At 44.0% G+C, this 24,608-nt stretch overlaps 1 protein-coding gene across 2 annotated transcripts in view; it reads right to left on the minus strand.

The window, feature by feature from the left end:
- Positions 1 to 219: 219 nt before the first annotated feature.
- Positions 220 to 24,608, minus strand: part of UQCC1 (ubiquinol-cytochrome c reductase complex assembly factor 1) — an 88,589-nt gene continuing 64,200 nt past the window's right edge. The window contains exons 8-10 of one of the 2 annotated variants that reach the window (XM_001501608.6): positions 11,009 to 11,086; positions 4,649 to 4,762; positions 220 to 1,711 (exon numbers count right to left, since the gene is read on the minus strand). In XM_001501608.6, the coding sequence (XP_001501658.1) occupies positions 1,577 to 1,711; positions 4,649 to 4,762; positions 11,009 to 11,086 (327 nt within the window). In that variant the 3' untranslated portion in view covers positions 220 to 1,576. The remainder of the gene's footprint in view (positions 1,712 to 4,648; positions 4,763 to 11,008; positions 11,087 to 24,608) is intronic. The other variant, XM_070247416.1, reaches the window with a different exon arrangement.

The following is a 24,608-nucleotide window of genomic DNA, read 5'->3' on the forward strand; positions in this document are numbered from 1 at the left end:
GGACTAAATGACCTTTAAAGTTCCTTCCAAATCTTGAGACTTCATGATTCTAAAGCAAGCCCAGTAGCTGAACTGGTGCTGTGGGCTGGGATCTGTGGCTGGGGAGCTGCCCTGGGCAGCAAATGGGTTAAGGCTCAAATAACTTTTATATATGAATTAATGTGTAGAGTTGGGAGCCAAAATCTGTTCCATTAATTTTTCCATCCATTCCAGGAGCAGTTAGGTACACACAGTAAAGTTTATTTTGGTGCATGGTATACTTCACTCCATTAAAAATAAATTAATCAGCAAATTCCTCCCTGGCTCAGCTCTGGTTTATGTAAATAGTGCCCAGCTGTAATGAGTTACAAGGTGTTATTATCTCACACACACAGAGGAGGCTTCACTCTAGAGCTCCGCTCGCAACAAAAGCATCTTAAGTAAACTCAGAGAAGGCGGTTTGATTTGTAATGTTTTCACAGAAGTGGGCTATACCTCACCCATATAGAGTTTCTTTATATGACTCATTTTATAGCAAGTTAAATGAAGGAAGTTTGATGGGGGGAGGGAGGGGCATTTTGGTTCCCCACCTCCTTTCTCCAATTTAAAAGAAAATTCCCCAAGCGATGACCCATACTCATAGAGAGGAAGAGACTGGTCCTCAAGTGCTCAGACCGAGGTGGCTCTGCAGCACATGCTCCAGAAGTTGGGAAGGGGACAGAAAGCTGGGCATGGGACTGGGTCCTGGGATGGTACAACTAAACCAGGAAGAATGTTCTCTTCTTCTCCCCAGTATCTCATATAAGGAGGAGCCAAGAGAGGAAAAAGGGCATATTCCTCACTTGGTTCAATACGGGGTGACAAAGGGACCTTTGTTCTTGAGACCTCTTTCCAAATGACATCAGGAGCCTCCCGGGCCCCAGACGACAGAGCCTAGCAGGCTGTGCCTGTGTCAGATCAGTGACATGTCCATGAATTGGAGGCAAAAGCAGCAGTAGCGACCCTCCTGACACCCTCCTGCCCCCCCATCACTAGCTGAGCCAAGCGGTGCTCCTCAGCTTATGGCATCCACTACCTAAGTTTCTAAAAGACCCTGGAATAAAGAAGAGCCATGGCAGAGATAAACCCTCTGTTTCTTTTAATGGCCAACTCAAGCCCACAGCTCAGAGCCAGAGGACAGAGCATGGTTACTCATCTTGCTGGGGTCAGCAGCATTACTCCTAGGCCACAGTGGACCCTTGGTGGGGGTGCCCCTTTCTAACCTATTCCCATCCTTTCTGCGGCCTTTGGGAAAAGCTGTCAATCACATGGTTGATGGAGGGGACTTGGGGAATGGGTGCTGGGGAGCTCTTTCTCAGGGCTTCTCTTGAGGGAGAGGACACCCTATAAGAGTCAAGGGTTTTCCCAGCACTGTACCCCACCAGATCAAACTCCTGGGTACTAAGAGGAAAATCAACACAAATGGGGCCATATATTTGACAGATGCTGTTCAAAGGTCAGTTCAGGCCACTTTCTGCACAGTCCTGGGCCAAACAGGCACCTCTCTCCTGGCAGTTCCTCAAGTCCAGATGAGCAGCTGTTTGGAGGGACCAGCCCATCAAAGACCTTCGTCATTATAAATTGGGGCATGGGGCTTCAGGATGCTCTGAGGATTCTTCTCCACTAGAGGGCGCCAGCTCACCTCCCCTGTCAGAAGCAGATCCTCACCATTCATGGAGTCCAGGTACTGCATCTGCAAGACAGAGCAGGCAACAGAGGAAAGGGACAAGGGCAGGACTGACGTGAGATGGCATAAGGAACCAGCGTCCCAAAGGAGAGGAAGGGGAGGGGGCAAGGAGGACTTCTGACCATCCCAGCTCCCAGGCCAAGGGGGTCTCTGATCTCTCAGATTATTTCATTTAAGAAGGTTCAGAGAAACAAATCACTGGGAAAGCTCATTGGGAAGGCTTTAGGGAATTCCCCATCACACCTCTGAACGGATAGACACATAAGCCCTGACTTTCTGGACTGAAAGAACTTGCTAAGGAGGATGTAGAAGGGGTAAGGAAACATGTCCTTAAGTGTGTGTCTGCACGCACACGCACCTGTTTATCTATTCAGGGTAGCAGTGTTACCCAAGGTGAACCAATTCCCTTCTCTGAGATTTAAGTTCCCTTGTCTGACAGAGAGGACAGTAACCTGTACTCCACAGGACTCATGAAAAGATTAAATGATATATGCACACTGCTAGTCATTGAACTTTTTTTTTTTTAATATGTATGCCTCTACTGTCCTTTAGTGAGCCCTGACCCCACAGTTAGTGGGCCCCAGCTTCACCACTCTAGGATGGCTGGGGCAGTTTATGCCCTTGAACAGCGCTATGAAGAGGGTACACCTGTGACAGAAAACAAGCAGCTGCAGGGGAGGTGTGGTCGAGCAATTCTGCAAGAGGCAGGTGAGCTAATGAATGGCTGAGTCTCAGGAGGTAAAGATGGTCTCTGGGAGGATTCCCCAGGCTGCTGCTAGTAAGGAGAGCAACAGAATGAGAAATGCTTTCAAGTGGACAGGCAAAATATAGGGTGAGAGCTGGATCAGAGCAGGAATCAGCATTGGATTCAGAAAGATGAGGCTCTATTTTGGAGTGAGAAGGCATTTGGGGGGAAAAGAAGGGGGCAGGAGTCCAGAGCCCTCATCTTAGGCCTTGGATTGTCTCCCTCTTTCAAGAATTCCTTCCCTCCTGTTTGTTCATCTTCAGGCTGCTGACCCTCAAACTCAATCCTAGTCCTAGTCTCTCACATATACCTCAGGTCTAGATTTCCACATGTCCTGCTATCTTCCAGTGCAAGATCAACCAATATCTTCCCTAAAATCCACCCCTCTTTCCAACTACTCCATTTCTGTCCCTAATGCCATCACTTTGCCCATCTCTTGAGTTGAAAATCACAAAATAACCTCTGACTGGGTCTTGGGCCACCTACCACCCCAATTAGTATCATGGCACAGGACTAGAGTCCGCTCAAGGCCCAGCTTCCTGGTCTTCCCTGGTCTACCCCCTTAGATTTAGTCTCTCCTTTCTTTGACTTTCCACAGCACTTTGTTCCTACCTCTATTATATCACAAACTGACTTCTTCCAGGGTTAGCCTTGTATCTGACTGGTTTCCTCGCCAAACCATAAGCTGACTTTTTGGGGGCAGGACTGGGTCTTATTAATCTCTGCTTTCTCCACAGAGTACCTGACACAGTAGGTGTTCAAAAGGTTTGCTGACTGAACTGGGTCCCCATAAAGCTCCCTGCTTCCTTAAGAGCCCCGTCACTGTTTTCCTATTGCCTGCCTCTCACTGGGGCCATACGAGACTTCTTATAGGGGCACTAGGGTGGCTGGCCCCTTCCTTTAGGGCCCCCGGAGCCCCTGGCACAACCCCACCATGGCAGATGGAAAAGTTAAGCTGGTCTCTCAGAAAACATAGCATTTGCTTTGCCAATTGCTACTCCTGTCTGAGGGCGAGTCCAGTCAACAGTGTGAGTCTCAGAATTCTCTGTGGGTGGAGCCCTCTGGCCACAGTGCCTTCTCCCTGGCTCTAGCAGATTTGAAGAAGGGTCAAACAGAAATCCTGGCTTCTGGGGTTCTCTACCCACTGGGTCTGAAGAGCCTCAGTATGTGGCTTTTACATACTGGGCCAGCTCTGGGCCCTGGGTCCTGTTGGCCCTATCTTCTCCTCAAGAGTTGGGGCTTGGCCTTCCCTCTCCTAGCTTTTGGAGGCTTGAAGGCCATGGACACAGGTGAATAAAAGAATAACTGTGGGGTGAGGCCCCTTCGGCTCCAGGGTCCAGGCCCATGAAGCAAAGGTGTGACTCATGGGACAGCCTGAGCTGATGAGTTGTCTGGAGCAGCTGAGGCTTCTAGTGGCTACATGAATCACCCAGCTTGGGGTTCTAGGCCAGCTGTGCAGGCTGACTCATTGTGAGACCCTGGAAAAGCCTCTATGTTCTTCTTCCCTGCCATTCAACTCACTCATCTATAAAGTATGAGATTCCCATCAATACAAGATTGGTGGGCAGAGAGATCAAGGAGTGAATTCTTCATGGGCTCAAGGAAAACTATGTAGCTAAGCAGTCTTCACTCTGGAGCTTTCTCCTAGAAGCTTTGGCATCAGAGCCCTGAGGAGCCAGAGGGTAAGGAACAAACCAGGGGGACCCTGTTTGACTGTGGATAGCACTCAGCAGGAAGAGGCTTGAGAGATGTCTGGAATGCTACCTGGAGCCAAGTCCTGATAGAAATCAGGATGAGGAAACATGAATCCTGGGGCTCAAAGCGGGTACAGAAGGGGGGTTGCAGTGGGTAGCTGCACTGTTCCCCATGCCCATGTCTTATAGGATTGTGTGTGCCCTGGATCTAGCACAAATCAAATGTGTAGTGAATAAATGACTAGAAGTTTTTGAGAGCAGGAGACTACTCGTGCCTTTGCTTGTTCTTCCATTCCTATTCTCCAACCCCTGGCCAAGCTCATGGCTGGATACATAGAAGATGCCCTTCACTGGTGCCTGGTGTGACATGATTGGGTCAGAATTCCCTCAGACTGGCTTCTGGGAACTCAGCCTCTCATGATCCTGTGAAAGTCCAGCACCCACAGACCTCAGGAAGGACCTGCTTTCCATTAGACTCCGGAGAGGAGGGGAAGGGCTGCTCACCTGTTTCCTCACATACTCCACCAACAATTCAAGGTGTCGAGGGTCTTCACATTTCTGGTTGAAGAAGGTTCTCCAGAGGGCAGCAGCCAGCCCATGATCATCTGAAAGGAGCCCCTGGAACAGAAAGTATAACAATTGGTCTTCCAGAGAGTATCTCAGAGCCATGATACAAAAGCTGAGGATATCGTGAACATGCTAGCAACCACAGAATCAGCTCAGAAGGACCTTACAGATACTATGAGAGAGAAATGGGGCAGCCATACAGTAGAGCTGGAAGGGGTAATCAGAAAGCATCTAGCCCAAGCCCTTCATTTTATATAGAAGGATACGGGACTCAGAAAAGTCAACTGACTGGCTAAGGTTAATGTAGAGATGGAGCTCAGGTCTGGTCGAACCTCCCACACCACCACTCCCTGTACTCTACTGCAGTGCACCCAGCCCAGGCAATGCTTAAAAGGCTTAAGAAGAGAAACAGTAGCAGCAGTGGTTCCACTGCTGTCCATAAAGAATGAGCTTGGAGTATGGTAAGTGTATACTTTTTCCCAGGAATAGAGGTGGGAGTGAACTGCACCGCTCTGCTAGTCAAGAGTACACATATGCAGGGCAGCTGGCTCCTTGGGGAAGGGAGCTGGGCACCTTGACCTCACTGTCACCCAACTCTGGGCTAGCTCTGGATGGCCCAGCCTCTCCTTTAGTAGAGAAACAGGCTGTTCGGCAGGATTGCCATGGGCCACAGGGAATGCTGAGAGTCTGTGTGTATGTGTGTGTATGTGTCTAACACTGTCTCTCCTGGCACACAGGAGAGCTCTACTGGAAAGGCCAAACATCACAGACGCTAATCAGCACTTAGGCCACGAACTAGGGCCATTTTCTAACTTAGACCTCTAAGGGATGGAGGGAGGAGGGTCTTGTTTCCTGGGGCAAGGGTGACTGAAGGCAAAGGCCCTGAGAAGTTGTTCTGTCCAGGTACCAAGGTGCCAAGGTAATGTGCTGACTAGGAGTCAGAAGGTCAGATCAAGTCCTAGCTCTGCCACTGTCAAGCTCTGTGATGGTGGGCAATTCACTAAACCTGAGTCTCAACCTTCTCACCTATTAAATAGAGATGAAAATACTTGCCCTTCTCATAGCATCCTTGAATTAAAAGCAAGGTAATGTAAAGGTGTTTTGTTAAGTTTAATATGTCAGATACAAAGATTAGGAGCTTGCTTTGGCAGGCAGCCATGAATATAGTTGAAACAACAGTGGGACTTGGGGATCAGACCACCTGAGTTCAAATGGTAGCTCTGTCACTTGATGGCTATGTAGCCTTTGGAAAGCCATTAGACCTCCTGAGCCTCAGTTTCTTATGAGCTACACAAGCATAATACCTATCCCTGAGAGTTGTTGTGACAATTAAGAGATAATGGCCATAAAAGAGTCTGTAAGTGGTGAATCATTACACAAAGACCCAGGATCATTTATTCGACATTATGTTGTGGGCTGGGGTATCATGGTACATGAGGTCTGGCTTCGGGTCTGCTGCCAGGAAGGGCCATGTCCAGTATGGGGTGTTGACAGTTTGGTGGAAATACAGTCCACCTGTTCCAAATGCCCCTGCTAAATACCCCCCTAATTCTACAGCTTAAGTGACTGTCCTGGCACAATGGCTGAGTCAGGAAAACCAGCTTCTTCTGGCAGATGGGGACAGGAGCCAAGGACAAGCTCAGGCACATCACCATTCTTCAAGCTATTTGCTAACACAACAGCCTGCCTGTGTCTGAGGTGCCCCAGGAGCATGCCAGGGTGCTGCTGGCAGCGACTCACATGTGCTATAAGAGAGGGGAGAGGAGTGCGAGTGGGCGTTATGAGGACTTGGAGAATGAGCACAGAGCACAGGACAGCAAAAGTCTGGGAGCCATGGCCTGCTGCAAATAGGCAGCCTTGGCGGTGGGTAAGATAGGGCTGAGAAGGGGCAAATCCTATAAACAGGAGTTCCTCAGCAGCTGGGGAAAAAAAGGATGATTCAAGACTCAGATTAACGGTGATAATAACCTGGCTGTTCCAGACTGTCAGAGTACCTTCATATACCTGGTTCCTAATGACTATGTATGCCAAGAAGAACAGATATTATTATCCCCATTTGAAAGATAAGTACACTGAGGCTTAGAGGTTATCTAGCTAACTGGTGGTAGAACTAGGACCAGAATGTACTGGTGAGGTCAAGGGATGGTGCCTGACTAGCTCTAGTTAGGATGCAGTACCTGGCATAGACTGAGAGTGCAATAAAAATGTTCAAATAAATCAACGAACCCAGCTTTAGCCTTCTTTCCACCATACTGCTAGTAAGTCAGTGAAAAAAAATGGGAGACTGGTCTGAGAGAGTGTAAATTTCAAACTAAGGAAGCAGGAAAAGAGGTGCCTGGAAGCCAAACATTAGGTTGAATAGCAATCTGCCCACAATCTACTAGGGTGCCTACTTGCAATCCTTCACGATACAAAAAAAGCATCCTTCAGGAAATTAAGACACTTAGGTCTAGAGTAACTGAGAGGAAGCCAAAGGGACTGTCCTGACCCTAGAGGGCTCTGGTCGGGATTTAGGGAGGCAGTTTGTCTCAGTGAAAACTGATTTGACACCACTATGTGCTTAGCATGATGTTGAGAAGATAGAATCACAGCAATATGGTCTCAGCTCACAGGCAGCCTGCAATCTGGTTGAAGGGACAAAGCTAGTGCACATCAAACAGCAGCACAGAATTGAATCCCGGAGAATGAACAAATGCTAATCTGCCCAGGGAGACTCTGAGGCATACTCTGTACATAGCTGGCTCCTCATTCTTCAGTCTTAGCTTCTATGACAACCCCTCAGAGACATTCCCAGTCCACACTAAGTATATTCACCCTGTTATTCTCTATCACTGCACTCTATTTGTAATTACTTATTTATTTACTTGTTTACTGCCTATCTCCCAATTAGAAGGTAAGCTCCCGTGGGAAAGGACCAGACCATGTTTGTTTTATTCCCCAATATATTCCAAGTGCATCGCACATGGCAGGCCCTTAATAAACACCTTTTAAATGGATGGGTGAATGGATGGATGTCGACATTCAGAGTAAAAAAACACAGATCCAGAGGTCAAGGAAAGCTCTGAGAAGGGGACCTTAAAGAATGGAGAATATTTGGAAAGCTATAGGACATTCTAAGCAAAAGAGAATATTATTATTTCACTAAACACTTAGAAAAAAAGGAGCTACAATGTGCCAGGCCCATTAACCAGGCCCTCAGGTCCAAAGCTGACAGATTCAGCTACTGCCCCCTACACCTAGTGTCCAGGAAAGCCTCAATCAGGCACAGCATGTCTGTCTGGCAGTGAAGCAAATGGCTTCACTCAAAGAGAAGGCTACACATTGGAGGGCAATGGGAGATAAGGGTGATAGGACATGTCACAATGGGGACAGTTCACAAAAGGCCTGAAGTTCCATGGAGGACTTTGGACCTAATATAGTAGAAAACAGGATGGTTCCAAAACTGCTCAGGGCGGGGACACAGTCTAAGCAAGATTCTAGGAAAGGGGTGCTGAAGAACAGCACTGTCCAATGAACTTTCAGTGACGATGATGTTTTACAGGTGCACTGTCCAAAACAGCAGCTACTAGCCACATGTGGTTAATGAGAACCTGAAACGCAACTAGCCCAACTGAGGAACTGAATTTTCAATTTTATTTAATAAATTTAAACCAAAATAGCCATGTGGCTAGTATCAGACAGCACAGCTCTCGAACCTTGTGACTCCCAGTGTGGACTGCAGAACTGCTATACCCACATCACCTACAACTTGTTAGCAATGTGGAATCTCAGGCCTCACCCCAGACTTGCTGAGTCAGAATTCAGATTTTACCTAGGTCTCTAGGTGATTTACATACACAATAAAATTTAAGAAAAACTGCTCTAGAATTACACATTAAAATTACCTGGAGAACTTTTACCACTACAGATGCTCACTTATACCAGTTAAATCAGAACTTTTGGGGGGATATGGCCCAAGCACTGGTATTTCTAAAAATTTTTCTAGGTAATTAGTATATTTCCCAAACTTTCTCATTCTTAGAGTCACCTGGGTTGCGTGTTGAACTACCAGGCCCCACTCCTATTGAACTGGAATCTTCAGAGAGGCGCTCAGGAATCAGATTTAAAAAGCACCCCAGGTGATCTTGTGATTGGGCATGTTTAAGATGGCTCTGCCACGATGGAATGGGATGGGGGACAGAGAAGAGAGACAATTCAGAACATCTTTATTAACAGTGGTAAGAGGGATCAACTGAGCCACCTGTAATAAAGACCTCAAACAAATGCTAATAAAGGAGAATTATATTTCTTCAATTCTAAGCCTCATTCTTTTACACACTGTAAGGTTTCTGAAATCAGAATGTATCTAATTTAATAATTGATGTGTAGATTTAAGCAGATTTCTCAAATCCCATCCACTCTCACAAAGCTCATGCTAAATTAATGATGTACGGGGTATGCAATCTAAATTGCTTTCTTACAACAGATTGTCTGGTGGACTGGGAATCAGGAAACCTCAATTTTAGCTAGTCCTAGGACCCTAAGCAAGTCATTTAACTTAATTTTTTGTAAGCTTATCTCCTGGCTTTAATTACTATCTTCAGGCTGAGAACATTTCCGCCAACCTGAACTCTAGTTTCTTACTTTCATCCTTTTATGCATTTCTTCCCTTCCTCACTCTTCACCTGCCATGTGCCAACCACCATGCTAGGTAATAGAAATACAAACACAGCAGACACTGCCATTACCTGGAAGAAAATCCCCACCCAGCCAGGGTGACAGTTCACACTAATGCAGCAAGTGCTGTGGAGTTCAGGGAGGGAGTAATGAGCTGAGCCTGGGGAAGTTCTGGGACTGCTTCCCAGAAAGGGTGATGCTTGCATTAAATCACAAAATGAGCATAAAAGCACAAGATTTGTTTAAAAGATGAGGTGTGATGAATCCTGGTGGTGTGCATAGATGTTCATTACACCATTCTTTTAACTTTTCTATGTGTTTGAAATTTCCATAACATCTGGGGGTGAAAAAGATGAGACAGATACTACAACATGGATGAACCTTGAAGATAGCATGGTAAGTGAAATAAGCCTGTCACAAAAGGACAAAAACTGTATGATTCCACTTATATGAAGTACTTAGAGTAGTTAAAATCATAGAGACAGAAAGCAGAATAGTGGTTACCAGGGGCTAGGGGGAGGGGAGAATAGTATTTAATAGGTACAGAGTTTCAGTTTGGGAAGATGGAAAAAGTTCTGGAGATAGATGGTGGTGATTGTTGCCCAACAATGTGAATGTACTTAATGCCACTAAAATGTACACTTAAAAATGGTTAAATTGGTTAAGTGGTTAAAATGTTATGTGTATTTTACAATAAAAAAATGAGATAGATCTAAATGTTCTGATGTGGAAGGATGCCCAAGATACCTTGTTCACTTAAAAAAGCAAGTTGCAAAATAGTATGTATAGTGTAACTCCTATTTGCATAAAGAAAATAAATACATAGGTGCTCGTGTTATGCATAGATAACATCTGGAAGGACACTCAATAGACTATTAACAAAATTTTCTTCTGGGGCAGAGAATTGGGCAGGAAAGGAAAGGGGCCTTCTCTTTTCTACTTCAACAGTTTTATGAATTTTTAAAATAATAATAATAAAATACGTATGTATTAGGGCTGGCCCAGTGGTGCAGCGGTTAAGTTCATGCGCTCTGCTTCAGTGGCCCAGGGTTCGCCAGTTTGGATCCCAGGCACGGACCTAGGTACTTGTTATCAAGCCATGCTGTGGCAGGAGTCCCACATATAAAATAGAGGAAGATGGGCACAGATGTTAGCTCAGGGTCAATCTTCCTCGCAAAAAGAGGAGGATTGGCAGCAGATGTTAGCTCAGGGCTAATCCTCCTCAATAAATAAATAAATAAATAAGTAAAAGTAAGTATGTATTGCTTTTATAATTAAAGTCAAAAAAGTGTGCGATTTGTCTGGCAGATGGTGCTAATGGTGTGTTATGCCTTCCCCTCTCTGGAGGCACCTGGGGCTGAGACAGTGACTGATTTGCCTTTGTCCCTCCATCCAGCACCCCACAGGACTCAATAAATGCTGACAAGTTGAATGACTTGCCCATATTGCACAGCACTCTCCTAAGCACAGGCAAACTGGGGCGCATTCATTCTAGTTACTGAGTCAATGAAGATGAGGAAATAAATACTAAGCCATAATGGCACGCAGTGATGGCCCCTGAAGCTTTCCTCAGAGACTCTCATCAAAACCCTTTGTTATGGAAGGCCACTGTTCGCCCTAAGGCTTAGCAAATGATCTTACCTCATCATATCCCAAGATTGCTGCATAGAAATTATTTGTCATAAGGATCATGTTCTTCTTCAGGATATAGGAATTAACCTACAGAAACAAAATGGCAAAAACAAAAATATGAAAGAGAGGAAGAAACTAAAATGTATCTTTGGCTTTTAGCTCTTAGCAGAACAGAATCTTAGTAGAAAATTCTTAGTAGAATAAAGACAGAGGGTCCCTACCAGGTCAACTGCCAGTCCATCCCCATTTCCCTGATCTGTCAGTATTCTCCCAGTTTGACCAGCTTCTTTTAGGTTCTGATGCCAAATTACACAAAGCAGTAACTCACTTTAATAAACTGAGCCCCAACTATGTGCCAGGCTTTGTGCTAGATCCCAAGAACACCAAGTGTAAGAAACGATTTCCTGACTGGAGGAGTACACAGTCTAGTATGAGAAAACAGACAGGTAAAAAGTAATTACACTGCAACGTGTTGCCTCAAATTCTACTCCAAAAGTGGTGAGCCATAAATGAATTTTAGTACAAATGATCTCTGCTTGCAGGGGGAGGAAAAGAGTTCTTTAGTTAAGTGGAACTTGGAGGAGGAGGAGTCTGACACGAGAGATGAGAAGGAGGAGAGAGGACATTCTAGACAGAGGGAAAAGGTGTGCAAAGGTAGAGAGGCAGGGAAAGAATGTTTGGGGAGTGCCAGGGAGGGTGAATACATTGACAAGGTATGTTGCGACCAGGTTAGGAAATGTCTTAAGGGCCACAAAAAGGAGCTGCTTGTGGTAAAAGGACAAAAGAACGAAGTTGTCAAAGGTGGGAAGAGGGAGAGAGGCAGGACTGTGAGTGAGATGCTGAGGAGAAAGGAGGGCCTCTGAGGCTGTGGACAGGAGGGGAGAATAAGATGGGCTCAAGGAGTAAGACTGTTAATTTTAAGAGACAGTTTTAGAAATGCAATTCCAGGGAGACTTTGAGACCCTGGTAGAATTCCTCTCAGAGAATCGCCAGGAGGGCCTTCACAGCCTAGAGTGCAGTTCACCGAATGTCATGAACAGGATAAAAGCTTTGACCTCCAGGAATATGCTTGAGCGCAGGGACCATGTTTCATTCCTCTCTGGGATGCCAGCAGAAAGCCTGGTGTAACGTGTAATACGTAGTAAGGACTCACTGAATATTTAAACTGACAGGTTTTAGAAATAACCAAAAGTCACTTGGAACTTTATATGGAAAATGAGATTTGTGCTTAACAACCCTGACCATGACCACGCCCACCGTCATCTCCTCCATTTACTGAGCACTTGTTATGGGCCAGGTGCTTTATGGACATCATCTCCTCTTATTGTCACCAGAACTCAGAGAGGTAGACATGCTCTAGTCACTTTATAGACACAGAAAATTGAGACTCAAGACAGGTAAAGTGACTTGCCCTAGGTCCCACAGCAAATTAGTGATAAAGCTGAGGTTAGCATCCAGGTCAGTCTGAATCTAAAGTCCATGAGCCTTATGTTCCATCAGGTTCCTGCCTCCAGGAGGATAATTTTACTTTGGCTCATGAATCAAAGACTGAGTGATTTAATCCTGTGGTTTATAATTGGTCTCTGAAGAAGGGCAGAAAGGAGTAGTGAAAGGATCTGGATTTACTCAGAAAAACTGGGTTCAAGTCATAATTCTGCTATATAATAGGATGTGATCTTGGGCAAGTCAAGTAACCTAAGTCTATTTACTTGTCTTTTAAATGTCCTACACACAGGGCTAGTTTGAAAAGCAAATGAATTAGCATGTATTCATTCATTAATTCAACAATGCATGCTGAAAGCCTTGGTAAGCTGCAAAGTGCTCTGCAAATGCAAGGAATTATGAGTAATACCTTCTGGTTTGTTTATGTAAAACTAAAACCAGTTCCAATACTTTATAGTCATGGATAATTTTCAAAAAGGAAGAGAACTGTGAAGCTCAAGACTGGAAAATGTGAGATTGGATGCAGCTGGTAGTGCAATCCGTGACCTTTCCCATCCCACCTTCAACCCAGGCCAAACTAGCCATCCATCCTTTGTTTTCCCAGAGCTCTCTGACCACACTTCTCCCCCTAGGTGCACAACATGATTTAGAGTTGCTTATGTACCTGTCTCTCCCACTAGTCTGTGAGCTACTCAAAGGTCTTAAGGAACCCTGTGTGACTAATCTCAGCACCTCCAACACCTGGTCCAAACCCTGGCCCAGAGCAGGGTTTAATCCTGGCATGCTGATAATGACTGAATCCTTAAAAGGATCTAAGTGCTACACATAGTGTGTTCTATCCAATGACACTCATTTGTTTGTTTCCTTTTTTTGTTGCTGAGTACTTTTCATGTTTCTGAAATTTCAGAAACATAGACTGCCAAACTTCTACTGCACCATCTTCCAGAATGGGCTAAGGTGTAAAGAAGAGTGAAGAAACAAGCCAGAGCTTGAATTAATTCCTTCTGTAATGTGAGGTTGGGACTACAACCTAGACCTCTTGATACCTGTTAAGGGGCTCTCCCCACTCCCATACTAGCTTTTCTCCTAATTGTACAAGAAGAACCACAGCCATAAATGGACAACATCAGTGATGTCAAACACAAAGGCAGGAGCATCTCTCAGAGGTAAACATTCACCGAACTTACTCAGCAGAGCTAGTTTATGTGTTGCATCAAACCAGTAAGCTTTAGAGCTGGAAGGGCACCTAGCCCAATCCCTCTGAGGAAATGGTGAACCGAAACCCAAAAAGGAGAAGGGACTTCTCCAAGGTCACACATCAAGTTAGTGTCAGAGCCAGGATTAGAACCTGATTTCTGGATGAGTGCTTATTCTACTTTACCATCTGGAGGACGTTTCCAGATATCACCAACACATTAATCTGAAAACCTCAGTTCTTGCTTTCCAGCAAGGTCCATTTACATACAAACACACTTTCTCCTCCTGGGATGCACCTGCATTCTGGCTGGCTACTGCCCAGGAATAATGGAGAGCAGGAGTGGAATTCCTTATTAGCAAGGCGCCTCTACCTCTTGGTCCTATATTCTAACTCCAGTGACCTATAAGCTGCCTCTCCCCCTTAACTCTAGCTAAGAAATGGTAGGCTGCCACAGCTAGGAATGGTTTTTAGATATCATCACCAAGGCTAGATTAGATCATGAAAAGGGCCCTTCCTGGAAGAGGGTGGAAGCTCAATCAGTGCAGACACATGATCCGCAGGCAACAGGTGAGAGTGGCTTCCTGAACTACTGGACTCACCCGGCTGGGCCCTTCTAGCCAGCCCAGCAGCCAATATTCCTCTTGTGTTCCCCCTGGTGAGCCCCTGCTGGGATTTTATTCCCTCATCTAAGCTTTTGTTTGCTGGTGCCCTGCCAATGGATACACAAATGGACAAACCAATGAGAAACTCTTCCCAGATAGCGTTGGGCATTCTCTTATTAAACTCTTATCCTTTCCATAATGCTTTGCTTTTTATAAAAACCCATACATACAGCACCGCCACAAGGAAAAGGTTCCTTTTATATCATTTACTCATATTTTCCCATTTATTTAAGCTATTAAAATTCATGCAGATATTTTATAAGCCATCAGGATTTGGTGACTGGTATTACTGAATGTTTAATAATAAACTAAACAGAAGAAATCAGAGGGTTAAATGATGACTGCAATTCCTGTAATGACTTAATTAAATTTTTATTGAGTACATAAACTATGATGTCATTTCTAGCCAACCATGGGTCTGCTTTCTCAGCATGTCACAAGGTGGGAGCACTCAATAGGAGACTAGGCTAAATGAGCAGCAAGTCTCAGCTGAAATGGGGAGGGGAGCAAGGCTCATGTAACACACTCAATAAATTATCCGTTCATTTTTAAACAAAGTCCATGAGTTATAATATATTTGCCATGCACTTTTTATGACATAATAAAAATGTTACCTTAAGGATTACTTAACACATACTACAAATGTTATAGCAGAGGCAGGCACAAGGGGCAAAGAAAACAAACATGAGCAAGCCAGGGACGGGTCCTGGAGTTTACATCCCAGGGGGAACAGCATAGTATATTAAAAACGGAATGCAAAAAAAGGGGAGGGGCAAGAGTTCAGGGTTACTAATCAGCAGATTAATGAATGAGATAACCAACAGGGAACACAAGTAAAGTAATAATGAATCTTGCAAGGCACATGTTTAATTAATGTAGTATTCTCAAGGAGGAATATTAGCTTTAAAGAGATGCCAGTTCATTTGAGGCCAATTCGCTGCTCTCTTTCCCCTTTTCACCATTGCTGTTCTTAAAGACATTTATGTGACTGCTTAACAGAGGAACCACACTATGTGGTGGAGAGACTGATGGAAGATCAAGTTTAAACTCCTCCATGAGATCTACAAGGTTCTTCGTGATCTGTTCTTGGTCATCTTTCCTGCCTCACCTCACCTCCTCCTGCCTCCCCACTTCTATCTCACCCTTCAGTCAGAGTAAACTATTCCACAAATGTGTCGCGCTCTCTTATAGTTCTTCAATGTATTGCTGCCAGGAATCCTTCTCCCTTCTCTATCCACTGGGATGCTGACTTCTTATCTTCTAAAACTTAGCTTATGAATTATATCTTCTACAAATCCTCCTCTCTCTCCAGGTTACAGGTAAAGTTATTCAAGTCCAGAAACAGGTCCCATAATTCACAGTTTACCATGTGCCAAGAACTATTCTAAGAGTTTTATACAGATGAACTCACTTAATCCTTTCCAATGACTCTATGAGATGGGTACTGTTACGATTGCCACTTTAGAGAAAAGGAAACGGAGGTTTGGGAAGGTTAAAGTTAAACAGCGAGGAAACAGCGGGTCAAGATTAGAATACAGAACAGTCCAACTCGAATGCTCACTTGGAAAAAACTATAAATAATGTGGCTGCCCTGTCATGTGCCCTACACCTCAGGTTATCTGTAGATGCAGGACTAAGAAGTGCTAATGTGGTCTTGGGTAAACATGACTCAGAGATTCTCAATTCCAACAGTAGCTAGAGATGGGCCAGCAGATGGGTCATCAGTGGACAGTTACTAATATATCAGACATGAATGGTATAGCTAAACTCCATTCCTGGGAAAAGTGAAGGGAAAAAAGGGTATAAATATGGTGTAGGAGAGGATAATGGAAGAAGGTTGGTGTGGACAACACAAGAACTGATGAGCGTGAAGGTTAGAATAAGCTTTAAGGCTACTAGCTTGAGGCAAAGTTGCTAACAGAGGCTGATAAGAATTTGTTGGAATAATGAATGATAAAGGGTGGCTAGAGCTGCTGACTGAAGCAACCTTGAAAACGTTATGCTTAGTGAAATAAGTCATACACAGAAGGACAAATATTATATGAGGTATCTAGAATAAGCATTTATATGAGGTACCTAGGATAGGCAAATTCATAGAGACGGAAAGCAGAATAGAGGCTACCAGGGGCTGGGGAGAGTAGAAATTGGGGAGTTATTTAATGAGTACAGAATTTTTCTTGGGGATAACAAAAAAGTTTGGGGGTAAATAGTGGTGATGGTTACATAACATAGTGAATGTATTTAATGCCTTTGAATTGTATCCTTATGAACAGTTAAAATTATAATTATGTTATATGTATTTGACCACAATAAAAGAAAAGGTAATTCCAATTACAAATGATTCTTCTCACACAAGTGTTTCAATCTGTGATTTAACTATATATATATATATATTAAAGCCTCTCTTATGATACTTATCCCATTCTGAGTAGTAGCATGATGAAGCAATTTGTTTCTTGCTAAACCACAAGCTGTCTGGGTAGCAGAATTCTACACTGCCTTGTACATGTTCAATAAGCATACACTGAGTGCCTACCATAATCTAGGCATTGTGGTATGTGCTGGAGGTAAAAGATGAATGAAACACAGTGCCCATCCTCAAGAAGTTTGTAATCTCATGTGAAAGACACACACAAATGATTATAACATTTAGCATACTGTATGTAAAAAATGGCAATGGTGAATTTGGAGGCTGAAAGGCTTCAATGATGAGGAAATGTTTATTATATTGGGTATTAAAGGGTGAACAGGGATTAATACTTTTTAGACAGAATGGCATGTGCAAAGCCACAGGGAGGTGAACAAGTACAGCATTTTCAGAGGAAAATTTGTAACAAAGAGCTCAAGATAGGGGCCAGGCCTGTGGCATAGTGGTGAGGTTCGGTGTGCTCTGCTTCGGTGGCCTGGGTTCACAGGTTCAGATCCTGGGCATGGACCTACACCACTCATCAGCCATGCCGTGGTGGCAACCCACATACAAAATAGAGGAAGAGTGGCACAGATGTTAGCTCAGGGCTAATCTTCCTCAAACAAACAAAAAAAAAACAGAGAGGAAGATTGGCAACAGATGTTAGCTCAGGGTAAAACTTCCTCAGGGGAAAAAAAAAGGTAGTTGGAAGGGCAGTCTGTGTTCGATTGTTAATGGCCCTGAATGCCACATGAAGGAAAGACAAAGAGTTCTAAGTACAGAGAAGTTACATAGACAGATTTATTTTTCGAAAGTGACCATAAAGTTGGGGGAAGGACCAGAGGCAGGAATACCAGAGGAGGCTACTGCAATGGCCCAGATAAGAGTTGATAAGGAACTGAATTAATATGAGTGGCAATAGGAATAAAGAGGAACACTTTCAAGAGAAATGTCTACATCAAGATCAATAGGATTTGATTATCAAGTGGATGTGGAGGAAAAAAGGTGAGGCTATGACCTGCACATAATTAGACTTCACTGCATGCTAGCTAAAGGAAGAATCCAACAGTTATATGCCATCATAAGCTGATGACTTTCTGACCCTGGCAGCACTAAGTCCAGACAACCAGTCTTGTAGGGTTTTAGCAATCACCGTGCCCTCAATGTCTCCTATGTTGTAGTAATGGAAAATCTTACTTGGACAAGATGTAATATGAGCAAGATGTGTATTTAGCTTGAGCCCGTCAGGCGTCTCCAGTGGAGCAAGAGTATAACACACTAAGGCCTAGGAGTCTGAGCCCCTTTCTCAGTAATTTGTTCACTACATGTCAGTGGTTATCACTCCTCTGGGTCCTCTGCATTCTACCTGCAGCCATCAGATCTGATTACTGTCAGCAAGAAGATGCTGACACACCTTAGGTTTCCAGAGACACCTGCAGGCTCCCAATTGCACCCTGGACCTCATGACTACATTTATGAGTCCAGAAAAGCTACAGCCACAACTCTGCCTTTTTAATGATTTTCTATTAAATTTAGGCAGACTGGGGACAGTGGAAAATTACAAGATGTTTGTTCCCCATCAATATCAGTCATAAACAAATGCATAGACATACAAGCTAACCAGCTGAAAATGGATAATTAACAAGTTAGTGAGTTCTTTGTAAATGGAGCCTGGGCACTGTCACTTGTCCTGCGTGCTGAGGATCTAGGTTCTAGAGAACCTAGAGGCAACACTGAGCTCACTGAGCCCAGCCAGAGTCCTTTCCCACTCAGTGATTCCAAGATGGATATCATGTTGCCTGGACAGCAACATTTTCTCAGTGGATCCAAAATCTAGGCCCTCTCTGATCTTCAGACTCCTAGCCCTTACATCAACAACCCTGCTTTCTCTCTCTCTCTCTGCAGTAATCGGGAGCAAAAGAGATGGGCCACCCTAATGAACTGGTGTTACATGTTAACCACACATGTAAACTGGTGACTCGAGCTAGGCAGAAGAAGTCCGACCAAAGTCTACAGCCTCAAACAGTAAAGTGGACAATTTCATTGCGCTCCATGGGTCATAGAATGCTTGCCTTTCACTGCTGGTTCCTTACTGCTTACCCTTCAGAACCACACAATTTCTAAAATACTGACACTGTAGTAATCTGATAAACAGGCTATTCTCTGCTGTCGAGATGAGGAAACAAAGGCTCAGAAAGGTCAGGTGACTTGCCCAATTAATAATTAGCTCATAGATGATGGAGATATTCAGAGAAATGAGTCTTCCGGTTCCTAGTCCAAATTTGTTTTGTTTTAAGGCTGGAACAGAATTCCATTCAGTTGATAGCTTATAGAACCCTGTAGAAGTATTCTGGGAATGGCTGAGCCTGAATTCTGGGTAGGAGCAATAGGATCACTTCTGCTCAAGTAATGAGAAGGCCAAGGGTGAGGTAAGGAATGACATTCAGATAACCCCTGAAAATGGAGCAGATATGTGATCTTATGAAGAGTCGTCCCATCTATATAGGGCAATTCTTTTTGTTCTCTTTTTTAAGTAAAATGTTCTTAAAAGGGTAAGCATTTTATCTAAAGGAAAAATAAAACCTCAGTTAGAATGATATATCTGCTAAAGAAATGTTCTCTCTAGTGATCTGTATTCAAGTCCACTTGGACCTAAGCAACACTCTGAATCTAAGTAAATTCTGGGCCCAAGCAGCTTCATTTCCCCGCCTGGTGACTCTGGAAAGACAAATCTCTGAGTCTCAGTTTTTCCACCAAAACTATACAAAATTGCCTTTCCCTTTTCTTTTTACATTATTATGTGAGTTAAAAATGCTCAACAGTAAGTGATAAAATTAATAGCAGCAAACATCGATGTAGCCCTTAAGCACTATTTAAAGAATCTCAAATGTAATAACTCATTTAACCTCCACAATTCTGTAAGGTGAGGTAGGTACTACAGCTATCTATATTTTACAGAGGGGAAACTGAGGAACAGAGATTAAGGACCTTGTCTAAGGTCACATGGCTGGGGTGGGCTCTGAGCCCAAAGAGTTTGGCTTCAGTGCCCAAGCGCCCTCAACCACTGTGATACTGCCTTGGAAAGGAGGTTACAAACTCAACCCACTCTTCCAGCTGAGACGCGGACCTAACAGTCTCTGTCCCTCCCTTCAGCACCTGAGGGCTGCCTAGTCTTCTGTGCCATCCTGTCATCACTCTCAGTCCTGCTCTGGGCCAGCTTCTCTAGGAAGTCTGCAACAAAAGCAAAACAAAATAAAAAAAAACGAGGTGAAGTCATATCTTACTTGTTCATCTATTTAGTTTGGAACTTAACCTAGGCAAGATTCAACTCCATTTCTCTTCTTGGCATAAACTAGGTTGTAAGCCCTGTAAGATCACTTCTCTCTGGTGTACTCTCTACCAATAGCATTTAGGGATTAGCATGTGTTGAGGGATAAAAATGTTCCTTGAACAAATGAATGAATGATTGAAACAATCATTAATAGAGCCACACTAATTAACAGTGCTGCTGGACTTAGAGGAAAAAAATTCAATAATGCCTTCATCATTCAACAAACATATATTCAGTGCTAATCATGCACCAAGCATTATTCTAGGAGCTGAGAATACAGCAGTAAATAAGAGACATCCTGAACTGCTGGAGCTTATATTCTAGGAAGGAGAGGAGGGGACACAATAAGCCAAATAAAATATATAGAATGTTAGATGATAATTCAGTGCTATCGCCCTAATCCTGTCATTCAAGGTCCCTAAGATGAGAGCTGCCCAGGGCTGTGTATGGTGTACACATGTGGGGATAGTTTGGGAACCTGCTGCTGCTAAAAGCTGGCAAATACTGATGTGAAAGTAGGAGAAACTGCTCAGGGACAGAACCAAGGATACTTGAGGGAAGCTTTACTATAAATTCCTGGAGGACAAGGCCATGTTTTGGTCCCATCTGTATCCCCAGCCCAGTGTCCTGCACATGGCAGGCACTGAGTGAACACTTCATGATTGTGCAGAGTATCTGGGGACTGTGAGGAAGATGGGGAGCCCCATGCCTCCATACACATCACTCTGCTCAGCCCTACCGTGCTGGATAAGAAAGGGTCAAGGGGATAGTTGAGGAAAATTAACCAAGAAAATAATATTCAAACTATGCTTTACCCATATACCTAGCACAAATGCCTCAATGCATGTCAGTTTTTGAAAGAACTATCTTTATTTCATTCTACTCTTCCCTTGGTGCCTCTTGCAATGCAAAAACAACTATTTGTTAAATCAAATCAGGAAGTATTTCCTGTGAACTTAAATGTGCCTTGCTCTGTGCTGGGCCCTGAGGAGGTTACTTTAGGATGTCCCATGGTCCTTGCACTTACGAAATTTACAATCATATGGGTAGAAAAAGACACAAATGTAAATCTGGAGTGCTTAGGGAAGATTTCAGGAGAGAATCAGTTTAATGTGGACAGGCAGGGCCTGGAAGAAAAGTTCTGTAGGCAGAAAACATAATAAAATGATAGTGAATCACAGAGACCCTTTAAGACAGGTTAAGGGGTATGGTACACACCAGGGAGCCATTGTGGGTGTCTGTGTAATGAGTACTTGACATTAGTAGTGTTTAGGAAGATGGCCCAGGCAACTGAACGATTTGCAGAATGGATCTGAGATAATGAGAGTCAAGAGGTAGGGGGACCAATGAAGCAGCCGACAGTGAGTATACGTGGAAAGTCAGGACTGGTTCTGTCTATCAGTAAGAGAACTGAAGTCCTTCTAGTGGTTGTTTTAAAGAAGAGCTCCTTGTAGTTCCCCCTGCTCCTTTGAGGACCAGACATGTCGCACTTATGGCAAGTATCACTGCCACTCAGAAAAGATCAGCTAAACAGATGGCAACCGACATGGAGAAAGAAAGTCCCTCCTTTCCAACTATGCCCCCTCAGTTCTAACCAACCCCACAGGGTCACATATCCAGCATTTTAGGGAAATAACAGGGAAGAGGAGTGTTACAGCTACCTACTAATGGATCCAGAAATACTCCCAGTGCATCCAGGGTAGGTGCGATTAATGTGTGGCTCTATTGTATCCTGGGTCTCACCCCTTAGCTTCCAAAACTTTTTCATGTAGCCATCGAGATCTTAGCAGAGACATTACCCTCTGGCAGTGCCCAGTCCAGGGCTAAACCCACAGGAGAAAAGAGCACACAGCTGCCTACTTTGTGGTAGGACACAGAGTGAGGGCACATCAACAATCTTGCGTCATCCCAAGAGCTCCACACAGTGCTATTGCAATCACTCCTTTTCCAGAATACACTATCTACAGAAAGCCCCCGTGAAAATGCAAATGTTATCTGAGACCATTAAATGATTATGCTATTATGCATTAAGAATTTAGCATTAATTAGTTTATCAGGTAAGGTAGCAATAGAGAACTGACTCTGAGAAAATGAGGTTAGGAACACACTGTGAGTTCACTCACTCACTCACTAACATTGGATGAAGGCCTATTATGTACTAAGCATTGTGCTAAACTCTGGAACTGACCTTAAGAGAAAGGGATCAGAAGTGGTCTATAAGATAGGAAGAAAAAATCGATGTGGTAGCTCTAGGGAATGTCAAAAGTGATAGCATGATGTAACTGAAAAAGCAATAGAATGAATCAGCAATGAGTTTTAGTCTCTGCTCTGCTACTAATACGTGACAATAAACAAGCCATTTTTCTTGCCAGGACTAAGTGTCCTCAATTGGAAAGGGCTGAATTAGACTCATCTTTGTGGATGTCAAGTCTCTAGGAGACTGCCAGCCACTGAAGTGGCACAAAATATAAATGCTGACTGCTTTGCCTTTCTGACCAGCTAGGGCCAGCTCTAACGGAGGTTTCCTGCCATCAGTCAGAGCAGTCTGGACTTCCTTTACATAATCTCTGCAGGTTGTCACCAAGTGGGATTCTTCTGACATCCATATCCACCCACTGCTTCAGACCAGACAACTCTAGCATGTTCTAAACCCCACACTTGTCCCCAAACCACTCTAGTCTCTCCTGGGCCTTTGAGTTGAGGATATTAGGGATGGAGCCAGTTCTTCAGGGCTACAGGGCAAGAGAAGCTTGGAGAACAAGTAGGAAGTCTGGCAAACTGTTGTTCACTCTTGTAAATTCTACCCTGGATTGGAAAATTCTTATCTCATACATTTTCTTTCCAGGCAAAAGGGCCCTTAAAAACAACCTGATCCAGGTTCTTCATCTGAGTCTGCTGGTTAATGGTGCGACTAAGTCTAATTCCTACTCCTGTGGCTCCAAATCCAGTGAGTGGTTTTTATCTCTTCCATTCTTTCTTTCTCTAGAGGGAGGCTCTTCTTTAGCAGGTGACTCAGCTGGGAACCTAAAGCACAGCAGACGATAAACATCCTCTGTCTTTGAAAGAAAAGAGGTATAGCCACAAATATCTGTACCCAAAATAGCAAAGACAATAGAGTTCATTTGATAGCTGAAAAGTCTTAGAAAAAGGGCACGGGACAGGGATGAAAAAGAGTAATGTGTGAGACACTTAGAATGGGAATCATCTCCTATGTCCCTCATAACCAGGTACAAATCACATGCTTGCTGATTCTTAACCCTAGCAGCTGAACTACCCAAGGCCCAGAAAAGGGGCAACACATACAGTTTACACCTTTTATTATTCGGATAGAAATTTCTCTCCTGGGAGCAGAAAGAGGTCAAAAGTCCAAAACCAAAAATATATATCTTTATAAGTCAGAGCAAAGAAGTATTACAGCAGTTATTTAAAAAAAAGAAAAAGAAAAAAAACTTCAGTGAACAGAGCAGAGTAGGAGGTGTTAGAAAACTCACTCCAAGTAATTTATTTGCCGGGAACCACAAAGGGCTTTCCCAAGAACAGCAAAAACACCATTAATTTCCCCAGTACCTTCCTTTCAAAGGGCTCTAAATACTTCACACATATCGTTTTAAATTGTCCTCAAAGGCTCCAAAAATAAGGGGTTACTATTTCCCCAGGTTCAGATGGATAAACTAAAACATTCATGCCCGCCCTGCTCTGCCCAAGTCATCCTAACAGATTCAGCGAATATTGACAGAGTGCCTGCTACGCACACGATTCATGCCAGGCAGAACAGGAGATACAAAGATGAAAGATATGATCTCCACCTTCCAGAAAGTCAGAATCCAGTGGGCCATGACAGAAGTGTACATAAATACTTTTGAAATAAGGCAGCCTATGCCAGGTGCTAAAGAAAAGGTCCAAATACAGTGCCCATTTTATCAAGTGCCTAAAATGTGCCAAGTAATGGGTCAAGTTTTTACTAGCATCATATTGTTTAAGTCACACACTATGTGTGGCTTATCTTATACAGGAAGGAATGAAAACGAGAGGTAAAGAGACTTGCCCTGGGTCTCAAGGCCACACTGGCAGAGCAGGAATTAGAACCCAGGTCTGTCTAACTCCAAAGCCCAGGTGATGGGAGATAGCTGCTTGGGAAATTGGGTGCTGGCCTTTGGATGTTTTAGCACAAAGTGCCCACAGCTTAGAGGTGGACAGCAGAAAGCAGGAGCCCTCACCAGATTTGGGAGGAATGGCCTGTTTCCCTGGCCCCAAATTGCATGTATATGTACTAATTTGGATTCTCCATCATAGGGACTGCTCCTATGGGTCAAGAAGCCAAAGGTAAGTGTCTTCCAAAAGGGAACAGAGCTCTCTCTGTGCAGAGAAGGGCTGAAAAGTCCTGAGCACTTCTTTTTCTGTTGGTGGGCAGTGAAAGTGGACCAGGGCCAGAGAGCCCTCTGTCTGGCTTTAAAAGAAGGTCATGGTATGGTGGTTGTGGTATACATGCCAGCAGAGCATTCTTTTCTCAGAGCTAGAGTAGAACTCCTAGAGGGGAAGGAGGGCCCTGCTGGAGATCCCTGGAGAAG

Source organism: Equus caballus, chromosome 22 (genome assembly GCF_041296265.1).
Source record: "Equus caballus isolate H_3958 breed thoroughbred chromosome 22, TB-T2T, whole genome shotgun sequence".
Classification (NCBI taxonomy): Eukaryota; Metazoa; Chordata; class Mammalia; order Perissodactyla; family Equidae; genus Equus; species Equus caballus.